A 15,824-nucleotide genomic window follows, 5' to 3' on the forward strand; every position below is an offset into this window, starting at 1 on the left:
CTACTCCACGAATCATTGTGGTGTCCCAATGAGACCATCCAAATTCGAGATACAGGGTGGTAACCATTGCTTCCCAGATCACCAAGGAAAAAGGTACTCCAAAAGAAAAAAAGTATATTACTATAATTTATTTGATTAATTTGTTAGTAGGTTTCGCCAGTTTTTTCGTCGAGCTTTCGTCAATTTACCCTTTTTATCATCATTTCCACATTTCAAACACTTTATAAGAGTTGAATGTGAATTGACATAATAACCACATTAATTTATAAGTTTAAACCGTTAGACTACATATTTTTATCGTTTATGTTTTGTAGATTTAAATTCAAAACTAGTAAAAAAAATTCAGAAATTGAACTATTTGTCAACATTTGCGCTGAGATGAGGTCGGGAAAAGCGGAAAAGGGAAAGGTTAAAGGAGAAAGACCAATGTCATTGTAAACAACTTATAGACGTGAAGCGTGGGTGTAGAGTTCTATAATTTCTTTTAATTTGACACGATAAAATATGTTGGGTGTTGGCAAATATATAATATGATCGATTCTAATATATAAAATAATATACACAAGAAAGAAGGAGATTTAATTTTGACATCTACCTAAAATATATGCCTTTTTGTGATTAATTAACTTTACTGGCATTACATGTTCAAAACCTACCAATAGGTGAGCTTGATATAGTTGGCATTATAAAGATTGTGATCGTGATCTAATCTTCTAAGAAAAATTCAACGGATCACCGCTAAAAACATGTATCATGAGATCACCTACCCTTCCAAATCTTCTTTAGATATTTCGATTGTTTACACGATCGTAATTATGTCCATCAATCTTGTGACCAAACTAAAAAACCCCTCCAAAAAAAAAAAAAAGAGATATCACTTTTGACCAAAAAACCCAATCGATGGTTTTGCCCATTACCTCTGCCTCTCTCTCTTCCTCTATATATACTTCTGCAATGACCAAACATCATCATATATACACATGAGCCAATAATGGGTGTGTGGTGGATAGTGGTGGTGGCTATCTTGGCTCACACGGCGTCTGCCGCCGTGAGAGAGTATGATTGGGAGGTTGAGTACAAGTTCGGGTGGCCCGACTGCAAAGAAGGCATGGTCATGGCCATTAACGGTCAGTTTCCTGGCCCCACCATACGTGCCGTCGCCGGAGACACCATCGTCGTCCACTTAACCAACAAACTCGCCACCGAAGGCCTTGTCATCCATTGGCATGGAATTCGTCAGGTTCTCTACCTTTTTTCTCTTTCTTCTATTAACTATGAAATCTACACTAAGTAGATTAATCTCAATAGATGATGTTCTTTACATGTATAATTTATATTAAAAAAACAAATCACCCATTTTTTTCCTCGTATATGTCACTTTTTAAAGAAGAAACTGTTTTTAAACACTAGAGGATTAATGGAGACACTGAGTGATCATCACTCTGCTCACCATATTAACTCGTTAATTCTGATCTTAATTAAGCATCAAATAATTGTTTCGACAGTATATAGATAAATATTAGTAATTGGTTTGTCGTGAGAGGATAAAGAATAAAGAAAATGGGTAAAGATGCAGAAATAATGGTTTCGAAGCACATGCCATTCATGACTGACTCTGTCTCTTCTGTAGAAAAAAATCACTACATTTACGACTCTTCCTTCGGATGTTGGTTTCTTCCTATGGACTCTATTTATTTTTAAAAATTATCATAGAAAGTAATAATTAAGCTTAGTACATATTTCTAGGAGATTCCGTTTAAAACAGGGATTAATTCTCACTTGTGACACTATACTCTATATCTTGTGCTCTTTTACATGCAACTCGCTAAAATCCATATAAAAACAATAATGAATTAATCAATTGCGTTTTTTGTTGTTGTTGTGAATAGTTGGGAAGTCCATGGGCTGATGGAGCAGCGGGAATAACACAATGTGCAATAAACCCTGGCGAGACTTTTACCTACAAATTCATTGTTGACAAGGTAATTTTCTTAAGATAAGATATTAAAATGGGAAGAGAGAGCCAAATGTATAATGTTATTTGTGGAAAATGATACGGTGCAGCCGGGAACACACGTGTACCATGGACACTACGGTATGCAGAGATCGGCGGGACTATACGGATCGTTGATAATCGACGTGGCGAAAGGAAAGAGAGAGCCATTGAGATACGATGGAGAGTTTAATCTTTTACTAAGCGATTGGTGGCATGAGAGTATTCTCTCTCAAGAACTCGGTCTCTCTTCCCGACCTATGCGCTGGATCGGTGAAGCTCAGGTACGGTTTGTTTTTTTTATTTATTTCAAACAACTCTTACTTTTTCTGCTTTAAAAACAAATAAATAAGGTCCATATTCTCCCTTTTTTAATAGTGGAGATTGATTTAGATTAGAGCATAGACACGAGCAATAATATTGGCTTTCTTTATTTCTTTTATTCAAAGCAAATTCTAAAGCTACTTTTCTAATATGAATAAATCATTTTACGTATCTTCTTCAATGTGGTGTGATTAGATTGGCCACTGAGTTTTTTTATTTAGTATCAACCTTTTTTCATAGTCAAATGTGAAATCAGACTTTTTTATCTGTTCCTGATTCGCTCTTTAATATATTGTCTGAAAAAAATTGAAGAGCATATTGATAAATGGGAGGGGACAATTCAATTGTTCATTGGCGGCGCAATATAGCAACACAACGTTACCTATGTGCAAGTTTAAAGAAGGTGATCAGTGCGCACCAGAGAGACTACACGTCGAGCCTAACAAGACTTACCGAATCAGACTCGCCAGCTCCACCGCTCTTGCCTCCCTCAACTTGGCTGTTCAGGTTCTAATTATTAATGTTCTTTCTTCTTTTTTTTTTTTGCTTTTCATAATTCATTAAAGAAAAATCTTTAGAAAAACCAACGATTTTTAAAAATATGATTCATATGATCGTATGATCGATTTTAGCTATGTAAAAATATGAGTCATATGATCGATTTAGCTATGTAAAAATATGAGTCATATAGTCGATTTTTTTTTTGTTTTTGGTTTTAAAAATATGACCGATTTCTAACCAAAATAATACTATATATTTTTATATACGTTGACAAGAAAAGAAAATTAAATGGTTTTCAGTATGGGTCATGGTCATTTGGCAATTCCAAACCCTAAACCCTTTTTCTGGCTGGAAGTCGTCAATAAATATGACCATTTAGTCACACACAAAATAAGTAACATAGTGTGGCGATTTCTTCATTTAGAGAAAGATGACAAACTAGTAACCATAATAATTATATATAAAGGAAGCTAAAGAAATTAAAAAGAGAATGGCAGGCCATCTTAAATAATGTTGATAGTTTCAGAGTATTTATATGAGTTGGTACTTTTGACTACAGAGTGATGGTGTAGGTCCTTTAGATTCTCTTTTCTATTCCCTAGGCCCATTGGGAAAAATAATACAATTATATTATTATTACGGTGTATGCATGGTCTACAAACTTTTTTTTTTGGACACCCAATAAATATCTACGTATATATAAATATTATATTTATATAGAGATGTGTGCATTCTAATCGTTCCGTAGAGAGAGGGATTCTGGTTAGAGTGGTCTCGATCAATTTGGGTATTGACCTTTGACACCCACCCAACTCATGTTCCATTCAATTCTGCTAATTACTCGAAAAAGCTGTCGTTCGTCTTATCTCCTCGTCTACGGATATTTCATTTTCAAAGTAATTTTTCGATTTTATAGTTTTTCAAGACACAACTTAATAGTATCAACTATCAACTTAATAGTTTTTACAGTAACAAAACAAAAAAGGTAGAAGTTCGAAAGAATAATTTTCATTTCTGTTTCCCAAATTCCTTTATAATCTTTCGAATTAAGCGTTTTGTATCCCTTTTGAGTTTTGACTTTTACGAGATCAATTTTTTAAAAAAATCTTAAAAAAAAAAAAAATAGAGATCTTCTTTAAGTTATGGTATATGGGCCCATTTACAAGGCCTACGTATCGGTCCAAGAGTATATTGTTATTCAAAAGAAAAAAAAAAACGTTGTCGATCACACGTGTGTTGGTTTTTACACGTGCAGGGACACAAGCTAGTGGTGGTAGAGGCCGACGGAAACTACATTACGCCGTTCGTCACCGACGATATCGATATATATTCCGGCGAGAGCTACTCTGTTCTCCTCACCACCGACCAAGACCCTTCCCAGAACTACTGGATCTCCGTCGGCGTCCGCGGCCGGAAACCCAACACACCTCCGGCACTCACTGTTTTAAATTACGTAACTGCCCCTTCCTCCAAACCCCCTTCCTCTCCGCCGCCGGTGACTCCGCAATGGAACGATTTCGAACGGAGCAAGAATTTCTCGAAGAAGATATTCGCAGCGATGGGATCTCCGTCGCCGCCGAGGAAATTCAAAAAACGATTGATCCTCCTCAACACTCAGAATCTGATCGATGGATCCACCAAGTGGGCTATCAACAACGTCTCTCTTGCGGTTCCGGGAACGCCATATCTCGGATCCGTCAAGTACAAATTGAAACGCGGATTCAACTGGAAATCGCCGCCGACGACTTTCCCGATGGATTACGACATCATGAATCCGCCGCGATATAATAGCACAAAGCAAGGAAACGGGATTTACGCTTTCCCGTTCAACGTAACCGTCGACGTGATTCTTCAAAACGCCAACGGCTTAAACGCAAACGCCAGCGAGATACATCCGTGGCATCTACACGGCCACGATTTCTGGATTTTGGGTTACGGCGAAGGGAAATTCAGACCTGGAATCGACGAGAAGACGTATAATCTGAAGAATCCGCCGTTAAAGAATACGGTGGCGTTATACCCGTATGGATGGACGGCGTTAAGATTCGTAACGGACAATCCTGGGGTTTGGTTTTTTCACTGCCACATCGAACCGCATTTGCATATGGGTATGGGTGTGGTTTTCGCTGAGGGATTAAACCGGATCGGTAAAATACCTGATGAGGCGCTGGGTTGCGGTTTAACCAAACAATTCTTATTTAACCGGTACCGCCATTAATGGGTTGCATTCAGTAATTTTATTTGTCTTGTGGCGGGAAATTTGAGCTGCCTTTGTTTTGGTTGTGTTGTGTGTTGTAAACCGAGGATTTGTTTCTGTTATTGGTATAGTTGATTAGTCGGTTATTGTGGTTATTCTGATCCGGTTTGAATGATATTGGTAAAGTTAATGTTGTTTCATTTTGATAAATGTAATACACTGTTTATAGTGATACAGTTGTAATATGGCTTGGGCCTTGCTAAGAACAAAGAACAAAGGACATTCCATGACAACAATTAGATATACACTTTCGATAGTGAACAAACAAAAAAACCCATCATGTCTCACGATTCGATAATCACAATGTTCTGTGAAACTGTTCACTACTATTCTTGAGATCAAATATCTCATAATTTCATAACGTCTCACAAATACGAAATCATTGTTATATTAACAACTCATACAGTCATACGTCAAAACAAGTAAATTTTGAAACCAACATATGTAGTCAAACAAATTCGAGCCAATAAAAAAGACTGACGTCAAGAGGAGATGAGGCGTGGACAGTAGAGAACATATTAATAAGCTACGAAAGAAAGCTTTACATAAGCATAACTACTAGTATTTCATGATTGCAGAAATATAACTTGTTTTTGGTAAACTGACATTACGAATGAATCATTAATGTTCACTATATAACAAAGCGAAAAAAGAACATATCATACCGATAATGAGTTTTTGGTGACCATTCGAACACATATGGCCACTAAGGCATATAGGCCAAAACAAGGAGGTTATAAAACAATTTACGAGTGGTCGTTAGTTGGTTAAGGTGTAACATAGATGGTTGCATATTTCAGATTACTATATTATTAATAAAACCATTGCTCAAGTTAATACTCCTATATACTAAGAAAACGACGAGAGCTCCAATAATTGTGGACTAGCCGACAAAAAATCCCGGGAAACACGTTTCAGACAGTTTATAAAAATCACTGCTGGCGACGGAAACGTGCTTCCGTGGCATTTGTTTACTTTCCTATTGGTTCTATTCATTGCACCTCTCACATTTTACCGAATAAAACATTATAGTATTATGCTAAACATATACAAGTTAATAACATCATGCTGCAATTGTTTTATTTGATTTGAATCAAGGCCATACCGTACAACTATATATACCGTGTTTCCTTTCTACTTAAATCAAATATGATATGTAGATAGTTAGTTGACTTTTCTAAAGGATAACCATAAAATAAACCAAAATATGACCTGTTTCATTACCAACTCTCTCTCATCTAGCCCTTTGACCAGGATACAAACAGTTATATAATTTAGTATATATCATCTATAATTGGGGGTCAACCTTCCATGATTTATTAACTAATTTGTTTAGAACTTACATCTTGCTATGAGAATCCGACAATTCATAGATATCCCTTGTTAGCACGGCGCCAATTTTACAAAATAATTTTGATTCAAACTTTTTTTGGTCGAAGATTCTCTAACCCTTTGTAAAATACGAAACTTTATTTCAATTTTTCTTTTTAATAGCAAATATAAAATGTTGACTACAGTAACTACAAAATCTCAAGTAAGAATTTAACCAACGTTCTAACAATCTGAAAATTGTATTTCAGTCCTTGTTTTCTGAAACGGATATAAATAGAATACTGACTGCGAATTACAAATATTAAGTAAAGGCTTTCTTGATTTAAAGAACACGAGATGTTTAAGTTGCATTTCTTGAGTAGAATCTCAATGTGATGCAAGTAGCACACGAAGTCCAGCAATTTAGTAACTTAGCTAACCCCAAAAGCGTTGATCAGTTTACAAAAAAAGATTACAAAAAAGAACAAAAAATTAAAGATAATCTCTCTACATATGCAAGGATTCGTGCTTAGCAGATTATCCAAATTTGCGGAGAGAAAGATGAGACATAATATCACTTGTTTTTTGCTTGTCCTTATGCATATACGGTTGATGGGACCTCATCAGTACATTGCTTGCAAATCGATAAATCCAAATTGAACTGATACATTGTCTATAGTTGCGGCTTCTCTTTCAAACAACTATCTATAACATACAAGCTAGAACGTAATGACACGCGCTACAATTGTTGACATCATCATCTTACATTGTCTGTTATATCTATAAGATAATTTGAAATCATCTCTACTCTCCTCGATATCCCAACACATGCAAAGGGCTTCTTCAACGTTGGTTTTACTTAAAGGGAACCAATCCTCTTCACTCTTTTAATTCTTATATTTTTCAAATGACCGATATTATTGTTCGTGTTTTTTTTGTAATTTTTTTTTGTTTCCATAATTCATTTTTGTTAATCCAATAAATTTAAAAATTCAACAAAACAAAGATTTGTTACCTTTTTTATAAAAATTCTTTTTATGTTTACATGTTTAAAAAGAAAACAAATTGGAAATTTGAATTTTTTGTATAGATTTGAGCTATTTAAGGAATTATTGAAAATTGGTACTTTTTAAAACCTCTAAAAAGTGAAATATATGTTTATTAACAAATTTATGAATTTAGTGACTGGTGCCAAACTTTTTTTTTATATCTTCTTAGCTGTTGTTAGCCTTTTTATGCTTTTTAGTTTTACCAGCAAAGAAAGAAAAGAAAAGAGAAAGTGTATGATATTATATGATATAAATAATGTTGACAAAATAATGTCCTAAATTATAAACAGTTTATTATTTACATTTGGAATTTGCAATACTGTTACAAATATGTATTCCTATTGAAATGTTATGCTGGGCATAATAGTTCATACGTATTTTTTTAAGCACATCAATTCACCACGTAATGAAAGATATAGAAGTTCAAACAATTTTAGAAAACAAAAAATTATAGTTTTTATATCATTGGTAATTCCATTTTTTTTTTGTCAACTTTTTTTTTTAAAAAAATTTGTCAGCTGGCAAATCCAGTAGTCGTAAGAGTATACTGAGAAACTTTTTTGTATTTGTAATAATATAATAATATACACAACTTCAGTTTTGTAATCTCTTACCCGGGATGCCATTTTAATGATATTTTCTCTAAATAAATTAAATTTGGTAAGTTTATCTAAAATTCAGTGGTTTAACTGAATAATAACTTACATAATAATGAATTGTGAAAGGTCTACGGTCTAATACGTTAATCGAATATATGATTTATGGTTTAGTATTGTTTAAAGTCGTTTTATTCACAAAATATAAATAATTTTTTATAAAGATTAACACAAAACATAAAGAAAAAACATTTATTTATTTTACGATTTTTTTAGTATATTTCATTACTGATATGACTTGTTTATATTTTTTTGTTTGTCTAGGGCTTTGCGGAGGATAAGTTTCTAGTAAATTGACTTAAATTTCTCTATAGTTCAGTACTTTTGCCAACTAAAATCTAAAATTTTGAGAATTTGCTCTATATTTATCTACAAAAAACTATTATATACATCATATATATAAATATAATAATTTTTTATATATTATAACTTTATAGCACAAAAACTAATAATTTTAACAATTTTGAACCAATATTTACATTACTCTTTGATTTTATAGAATATACGCTTTTTAATGAAAATATCATTTAGACATTTTTAAATTTATGGCGCGAAAGCTTCAGTTATTTGATTTTCAAAAATAAGCGGTAATTTATTTATAGAAACTATCATATAGATATCGTTAATCCTATAGCGCATTAACCATAATTTTTTCACATCTTTCAAGTGATATCTATGTGTGATTTGCTACTTTATTCCCCAATATTATCATGCATTTTGGTAAAAATTATCATTTTGAAAAATGACTTGTTAATATTATATTTTTTTTTGAAAAAAACTAATTTTAGTTATATCAAATATGCACTATAAATGGAATGAAACTCATAGAAGATAAATATGATAATTACTATATCCTTCGACCACGTTTGGTGCCCGTTAGCATGATTTTCACCGGCCTATACACCACCCTTTCACAGCCTCTTATTTAATGGTCATAAGTCATAAATATACATAGATACACATACATATATTCCCCTGTGTCTCTCTCCCCCTCTCTCTCTCTCTCTCTCTCTCTCTCTCTCTCTCTCTCTCTCTCTCTCCCTAGGGTCCAGTGGCTTATTTGGTTTGAATTTGGAGGCCGAAGCAACAAAAGAAGGCTTCAGAGAATTCTGGGTAAACCATGTTCTTCCTTCGATTCTGTTTCTTTTGGTATTTTTCTTTTGGCTTTTACGTATTGTTTGTGGTTTGTCTGCTTGTAATTAACAATCTATCATTTTTTTGTTGGGTTTGGTCTCTCAGATATTTTGTCAGATGTGTTCCATTTTCCCCTTTGCAAAGATCTATTAATACCTTTTTTTTGAAAAAATATCAATTATTTCCATAGTAAAACCACTCACTTGGGTTGTTTTATGTCCGGAGAACATGCATCACATTTAAGCACTTAAAAAAATCGATGCTTTAACGGTATTAATCATTACGAAATAATTGATACACTCTGTGCATCTCTTTTACTTTCTCTAATTTTCTATTCATGTTCCTATCGTAGGTTTTTAATCTCTTAATAGTTGTAGTTTTTATATTACGGCGTAAATCATTAACTAATTGAAATTGGATCTCTAAAACTTTGTATTTTCTCTAAAAGTCTTTTTTGTTTTTCGAGTCTAGATTTATATGGCCTTTATCTTCTTGAAATGAAACAATGGTGATGCCTTATTGTTTTGCAGGGTGAGATCATTTTCTCTCCTTTGAAAATGTATAACAACAACAATACAGGGATTTTCCGGGGCTTAGCTTCTAGCCCGGTGCCTCGATTTTCAAAGGGAGGAGATGTGTCTTCTGCTTCGCTTACCCCTTTGTACGACGAGCTAACTGATGAAGAAACAGAAATAGAGGAGCTCGAGAAGAAGATCTGGAAAGACAAGCAGCGTTTAAAGCGGCTCAAGGAGAAGTCGAAGATTGGTTTAGGAAAAAGATTGGAGGTGAAGCAGCCTGATGATGATTCTCCAGAGTTGCAAGAGCATTCGAGTAAGAGAATGATGTACCAAGCACAAGATAAGATCTTGAAGCACATGTCCAAGGCAATGGAGCGTTGCAAAGCTCAAGGCTTTGTTTACGGGATCGTGTTTGAGAACGGGAAAACGGTGACGGGTTCTTCTGATAACCTCCGTGAATGGTGGAAAGACAAAGTGAGGTTTGACAGGAACGGGCCAGCTGCTATATTGAAGCACCAAAGGGACATAAATTCTCCTGATGGAAGCGAGTTAGGGTCTGAGACTGGGAATTGCACCGCTCATAAGTTGCTTGAGCTACAAGATACGACTCTTGGAGCACTTTTGTCCGCGTTGATGCCTAATTGCAAGCCTCCTCAGAGGAGATATCCGCTGGAGAAAGGCTTGACGCCTCCTTGGTGGCCAACGGGGAAAGAAGATTGGTGGGATGATTTGTCTTTACCAGAGGATTGTCGTGGACTTGCTCCTCCTTACAAGAAGCCTCATGATCTCAAGAAGTTGTGGAAAGTTGGGGTTTTGATTGGTGTGATCAGACATATGGCTTCAGATATTAACAACATACCGAAGCTCGTGAGACGGTCTAGAAGTTTGCAGGAGAAAATGACTTCAAGAGAAGGCTCTTTATGGCTCGCTGCTCTTAACCGAGAGAAGGCTATCATTGATCAAAACCATCACCGTCCCTTAACCATCATCTCTGGAGAAGACAACAACAATGGTTCTAACAATCTTGTTCCTGGAACAAGTGGCGACACTGATCATGTTCTGTTCCCTGAATCTGCAGATTATGATGTTGAAGGAATGGTTGGATCTCATCATCGTCTCATTCCGCAATTCCCTGAGTATGAAAACAACTTCAATGGTGTTTACAAGAGGAAGTTTGGAGGAGATTTGGGTGTGTCTTTGCATCCAAGAATCTTCACTTGTGAGAACAGTCTCTGTCCTTATAGCCAACCACAGATGGGATTTCATGACAGGATTACGAGAGAGAACCACCAGATGAATTGTCCTTATAAAGCCACTACATTTTACCAGCCCCCTAAACCGTTTGGTATGCCTACCGGTTTAGTTGCTCCTTATCCGGGTTATAACCGGAGTTTTCATGGAAACAAACAGGAGAATCAAGAGGAAATGCAGGAGCAGGTTCAACAACAGTTTAATCCACTGAACAATCTCTACAGACCAAAAGCAGAACAAAGAGGAGGTAACATTAATGACTATGTCTCTGATCACCGGTTTGCTTTGGTTGATAATTTGTGTCCTTCTACTTCGGTGATGAATCTTAATTCTGGTTTAGTCTTGCCTACTGAGTTCAATGGCAATGGGGAAACAGTGAGAATAGATAACAATCTGCAGAATCGAGAGGAACACTTGCCCTTGCCTTGGATTGAGTGAAGAAATTAAGCTTCATGAGTTTGCTTGTGTTTGTTTTCTAGCCTATTAGCTTTGTTTCTTGCTTTTTCTCTTCTTTATTGCTCACATTGAAAACAGTTTTGATCTCTCCATTCCGATAAGCTTTGTTGTAGCAATGGAGAAGATTAGGTTTCATAATAATCCATTCAAAAGTACTTCATCATTTGAATTGAGAGCCTCCTTTTTAAGAATGCATTATCCCTCCTTTATTGTGAGGTTAGAGATGTGTATTTCGGGTTTAGTTTGGGCTTTGAGAGAAGAAGGCAGGCCCAGGTCCTAAGAATTCCACTCTCTTAAGCAGGTTTTCAAAAGTTCTGACTCTTTCAGTCTTTCAACCCAATTAGTCAAGTTATTAACTAGTGGTTATTTGGAAAAAAATAAGAGATTTTTTCTACATAAGATTAGTATTCAACAAAATTTCAAATATAATTAATTTTATTGTTGGAAAGTTTTGACTGATCAATATATTTCATACTATTAATCTTTCCATCCTTTTTTGTTCCAAGAATCTCAAATTTGTTACAATAGTGCTCACCAATGGAAACTTTTACAAAGATATCATCAATCATAAGTACTCATGAATATCTCTTTCGACAGAAGCCATAAATGCAATCCGATCTTAATTTGTGCTCTTTCTTTATCAAACTAGTGCATTCAAATAAAACGAAAACAATAGTATACAGAATGGGTAGACAATTTTTACTTTATTCATTCTCTGCTTCGCATTCCGATTTTAAAAGCTCTCTCTTTTAACCGTCACCGATAAACAACAAGAAATGGCTGTCGAGACCAACGATAACATCCAAAAATGGCCGCGAAACGCCGGTGGATTCGTAACCGATAAAGACGACGTCAGCAGAACAAAGCATCCATCGATAGACACCAACGATAATAGCATCCAGCGCTCGCCGAGAAGCTCCGGTGGATTCGTAAGCGACAAAGACGTACAGAGACCAAAGTTTGTATCTTTCGACACAATCGATACAGCTTCGAGCCGATTCTCCGTCGAATCTCAGAGACCGAAGCAGCCACCACCTCCAGGGACTTACCTTGTCCAGCTCCGCAAAGAAGAGGTCTTCCGCGTCCCTCCGCCGGAGAATGCTCGCCGTTACGAGTACCTCTCTCGCCGGAAACACAATCGATCCACTTTCCGCCGATGTTTCTGGAGTTTCCTCGCTACATTACTCGTCCTTTTAATCCTCGCAGCCCTCGTCGTCGGGATCCTCTTCCTCATTTACCGGCCGCATAAGCCACTGTTCTCCGTGAGCGGAGTCTCCATTGCCGGAATCAACCTCACGTCACCGTCGTCTCCGATCTCTCCGGTGATCAAAGTCAAGGTACGAGCTAAGAACGTTAACGCGAGACTCGGTTTAATCTACGGGAAAGGAGGTGCGATTGAGCTTTACTACGACGGAATCAAGCTCGGCGATGGCGAGTTTACGGCGTTTGAACAGCCGGCGGAAAATGTGACGGTGACGGTGACGAAGCTATGGGGATTGAGAATTCAGTTAGCGAGCTCGTCGCGCAAAGAGCTGATGGGATTGGAGAAGAAAGGAAAAGTGCCGTTTGATCTGAGGATTAAAGCGCCGGTTAAGTTTAAGGTTGGCGCCGTTACCACGTGGACCATGACCGTCACGGTGGACTGCAAATTAACACTGGATAAACTAACGGTATCATCAACTGTGATAACGGAAAACTGCGTGACGGAAGAATTAAGCCTGTTGTGATTTTTTTTTTTTCAGATTTTGGTTCGTTTGAATGTAGGCTTAAAAATAAAGAGTTTTAACTCCATCATTGTCAAACAAGAGAAAACATCAGATCAGGCCAAATTTCGAGTGCTGTTTGGACACAAAAAAAGGGGTATCAAAATATACATCTAAGCCCTAATACTAAAAAGTTCTTAAATAGTTTTTTGACTTAACTCAAGTGTGCAACGCTACGAGTTACTCTTCTCCCAGTGGTACCACTGCTTGAGGCTAAAGAAGCTTGAGAAGATCTGTTTTCAGCTGAGTCTCTGTGGCTCCTAAGTTTCCTTCTCTTGGATCTTGGAGCTGTGGCTTGAGTCTCGTTTTCCTCCTCCTCATCATTCACTGCTGCCTCAACAGCTTCTTCTTTTGTAATTCTACCCAAAGGCCATGGCTTCCCGCAACCAGAGCATACTTTATCATCCTGTAATTTTCATGTGATCAGAAAAATAACGTACTGTTTAAGTCAAACTCAAATCCATTGAGGTTAAGGAAAAAGTAGCTGTGTGTATACCCTTTGAGATAACAAGTTTTTGAGGCAGTACTTGTGTATCCGGACCATGCAACCTTTGTTTGGACACAAATCCGCCTGGAAATGAGTGTCAACAGAAAACAAAGCATCCGATATGAAATTAGCAGATAATATAATGTCATCACTATGTAAAATTCGTCTTATGTGAATCCTATCAGTTTATTTTCAGAATTGCAGACCTTCACTCCAGCTTCATTGCAGACCTCGCAAGAAGGAACATCATTGTTTCTGAACCAACTGCGCAGGTCAAGAAGAGATCTTATACCAAGTCCGATGTTGCCCTCTCTTGTGCGGCACAGCCATTTGTCCCTTACAAGTTCATCCAGAGTTTTCTCCTTTTGAGACATTGAAAAGTTCTTGAATGCAGGAGGGACTTGCTGTTGACTGCTGCTGGCTTCACTTGGTAACTGAGATATTAACACAAGATCTGTCAACCGTAACAAAGAGACAAAAATTATACAATCCAACCAAATGAATAGCAATAGTAAAAATTTGCTAATATTGGATAGATCCCAATTAATTGTCTTCACCAAACAGACAGATAGAAATGCTGCGAAATTTGAGATTCGAATATCATAATGACCCAACAGTCAGAAACGGGATGAAACATTTTTTATCATACAAGGAGAATATAACTCAGAGTGCATGATTATTTGATCAACATAAGCGACAATTCTCGTTTCAGATTATATCTCATACAGAACAGAATACTTTGTAGCAGTTTTGAAGTCAGCAAGTCAGCATGATCAGTTGATTGAACTTAGATCAAGAGGGATATATACAGATGTCAGGGACTATGATTACCTGATTCTCCAAGCGGATATTAAGGGCATCAAAGCTCGATATGCAACCTTGAGCAGCTTCATCCTGTGCAATTGCTTCTATCTGCCAGAAGTAAAAGTCATCAATGTCAAGGGAGAAGTTACACATAAATCCACTCTACGCAACCCATAATCAATCTAGTGAATATCTAGTAAGATAAGAGAACGAAATAGGAGACCCAAATCTTTGATGTGATAAACTTGTAGCACTAGTAAATCTAGAATATTTACAAAGAAAACAAAGAACTTTGATGAACTAGGAACAGAACATAAGCCGGACACTAAAATGACCAAATGCAACTTACAATGCCTTTAAAGAATGCAATCTGGGGAACAGAATATTTAGTCCCGAGTTTGGATTGATCATCGGACACATTGTTAACCACTCCAAAACAAACTTGGCCATCATACTGATCTCTACAAGCCCTCAACTCAAAGTGAACATATGAGAGCTCTTTGTTTATCTCAAGAAGGTACTTGTCAAATATCTTTTTAGCAGCTCCTGCAACACAAAAAAGGAGGAAGAATATTGTTATCACTATAATGCTCAATGAAGAAAACAGTTCCTTTGACATTCAACATTAAGAAAAGCTAGTTATTGAATTCCGAATAATTTTCAAACTCCTCAAAAATAAGTCTACAATAAGCAGCATATCGATGATGTAAATCTCACAGAGGGAAAGTAAACACACGATTACGTCGAGGAAACAGTTATACAGGAATTAAATTACATCTCCCGAATCTTAATAGCGGCTGATGAAATTGTGTAAAAGTTTCCGTAAACTACAGATTTTGATTCAACGAAAATCATCCACCCGGCGCAAACCCAGAAAAGTTACTTGAACATTCATCACAGAGCGGATAAAAGTGAGAAGAGAGACCGACCTGGGTTTCTGCCGGTGACGCCGGTGAAGATTGAGTGAAACTCTTTCTCCTTGAGAGGACCTCGTGAAATCAAAGCCTGGATTAGCGTGTGGTGCTTCCAGCTTAGCGATCCCATCCTCAAATCTCTCGAAATTTCACCCAAGAAAAAGTTTGGGCTTAGGGAACTCGGTGACCTAGGGTTTTTAGGAGAACGAAACGACGGTGAGAGGAGGAGGGAGCGAGATGGCGGGAAGGGAATCGATTTTGATGACGTAATAAATTAATTTCACAGCTAATTTTTTTAAGAGTAAATTACATAAAAAGGCACTTTCTCAATTTATAATAAAAAAAAAGATACATTCTACTATTGGGGTACTTTCTTTACTTTTTGGAAATATGAAATTCCAGACCT

The 15,824-nt window shown here is 36.4% G+C and overlaps 4 protein-coding genes across 4 annotated transcripts; 3 read left to right on the forward strand and 1 right to left on the reverse strand.

The window, feature by feature from the left end:
• The first annotated feature begins 933 nt into the window (after positions 1–933).
• LOC18016811 (L-ascorbate oxidase) lies at positions 934–5,261 on the forward strand. Its single transcript, XM_006400618.2, has 5 exons — positions 934–1,240; positions 1,890–1,982; positions 2,065–2,277; positions 2,630–2,824; positions 4,074–5,261. Exons 1-5 carry the CDS (start codon positions 992–994, stop codon positions 5,034–5,036), a joined length of 1,713 nt encoding a protein of 570 aa, XP_006400681.1. The 5' UTR covers positions 934–991; the 3' UTR covers positions 5,037–5,261.
• Positions 5,262–9,076: 3,815 nt separating this feature from the next.
• Positions 9,077–11,589, forward strand: LOC18016812 (ETHYLENE INSENSITIVE 3-like 2 protein). Its single transcript, XM_006400619.2, has 2 exons — positions 9,077–9,204; positions 9,756–11,589. The coding sequence occupies exon 2, from the start codon at positions 9,783–9,785 to the stop codon at positions 11,430–11,432; it is 1,650 nt and encodes a 549-aa protein (XP_006400682.1). The 5' UTR covers positions 9,077–9,204; positions 9,756–9,782; the 3' UTR covers positions 11,433–11,589.
• A 637-nt stretch (positions 11,590–12,226) lies between these two features.
• On the forward strand, positions 12,227–13,177 carry LOC18016813 (NDR1/HIN1-like protein 13). The gene has a single exon (XM_006400620.1). It carries the CDS (start codon positions 12,227–12,229, stop codon positions 13,175–13,177), a length of 951 nt encoding a protein of 316 aa, XP_006400683.1.
• Positions 13,178–13,278: 101 nt separating this feature from the next.
• On the reverse strand, positions 13,279–15,650 carry LOC18016814 (non-structural maintenance of chromosomes element 1 homolog). Its single transcript, XM_024155795.1, has 6 exons — positions 15,434–15,650; positions 14,854–15,050; positions 14,532–14,612; positions 13,907–14,134; positions 13,710–13,784; positions 13,279–13,619 (listed from the first exon to the last, which is right to left on the reverse strand). Exons 1-6 carry the CDS (start codon positions 15,546–15,548, stop codon positions 13,368–13,370), a joined length of 948 nt encoding a protein of 315 aa, XP_024011563.1. The 5' UTR covers positions 15,549–15,650; the 3' UTR covers positions 13,279–13,367.
• Between the last annotated feature and the right edge of the window lie 174 nt (positions 15,651–15,824).

The sequence above is a fragment of the Eutrema salsugineum genome, unplaced genomic scaffold (assembly GCF_000478725.1).
Source record: "Eutrema salsugineum unplaced genomic scaffold, Eutsalg1_0 scaffold_2, whole genome shotgun sequence".
Taxonomy (NCBI): domain Eukaryota; kingdom Viridiplantae; phylum Streptophyta; class Magnoliopsida; order Brassicales; family Brassicaceae; genus Eutrema; species Eutrema salsugineum.

What these genes read in the sequence shown, in the direction of transcription:
- LOC18016811 (XM_006400618.2), top strand. Translation starts at nt 992, where the DNA reads ATGGGTGTGTGGTGGATAGTGGTGGTGGCTATCTTGGCTCACACGGCG. An exon ending in ACAAATTCATTGTTGACAAG is followed by an intron (nt 1,983 to 2,064) that starts GTAATTTTCTTA and finishes GATACGGTGCAG; the next exon opens with CCGGGAACACACGTGTACCA. An exon ending in CCCTCAACTTGGCTGTTCAG is followed by an intron (nt 2,825 to 4,073) that starts GTTCTAATTATT and finishes TTACACGTGCAG; the next exon opens with GGACACAAGCTAGTGGTGGT.
- LOC18016812 (XM_006400619.2), top strand. Translation starts at nt 9,783, where the DNA reads ATGTATAACAACAACAATACAGGGATTTTCCGGGGCTTAGCTTCTAGC.
- LOC18016814 (XM_024155795.1), bottom strand. Translation starts at nt 15,548, where the DNA reads ATGGGATCGCTAAGCTGGAAGCACCACACGCTAATCCAGGCTTTGATT. An exon ending in CGTCACCGGCAGAAACCCAG is followed by an intron (nt 15,051 to 15,433) that starts GTCGGTCTCTCT and finishes TTTGTGTTGCAG; the next exon opens with GAGCTGCTAAAAAGATATTT. An exon ending in ATATCCGCTTGGAGAATCAG is followed by an intron (nt 14,135 to 14,531) that starts GTAATCATAGTC and finishes TTAATATCTCAG; the next exon opens with TTACCAAGTGAAGCCAGCAG.
- LOC18016813 (XM_006400620.1), top strand. Translation starts at nt 12,227, where the DNA reads ATGGCTGTCGAGACCAACGATAACATCCAAAAATGGCCGCGAAACGCC.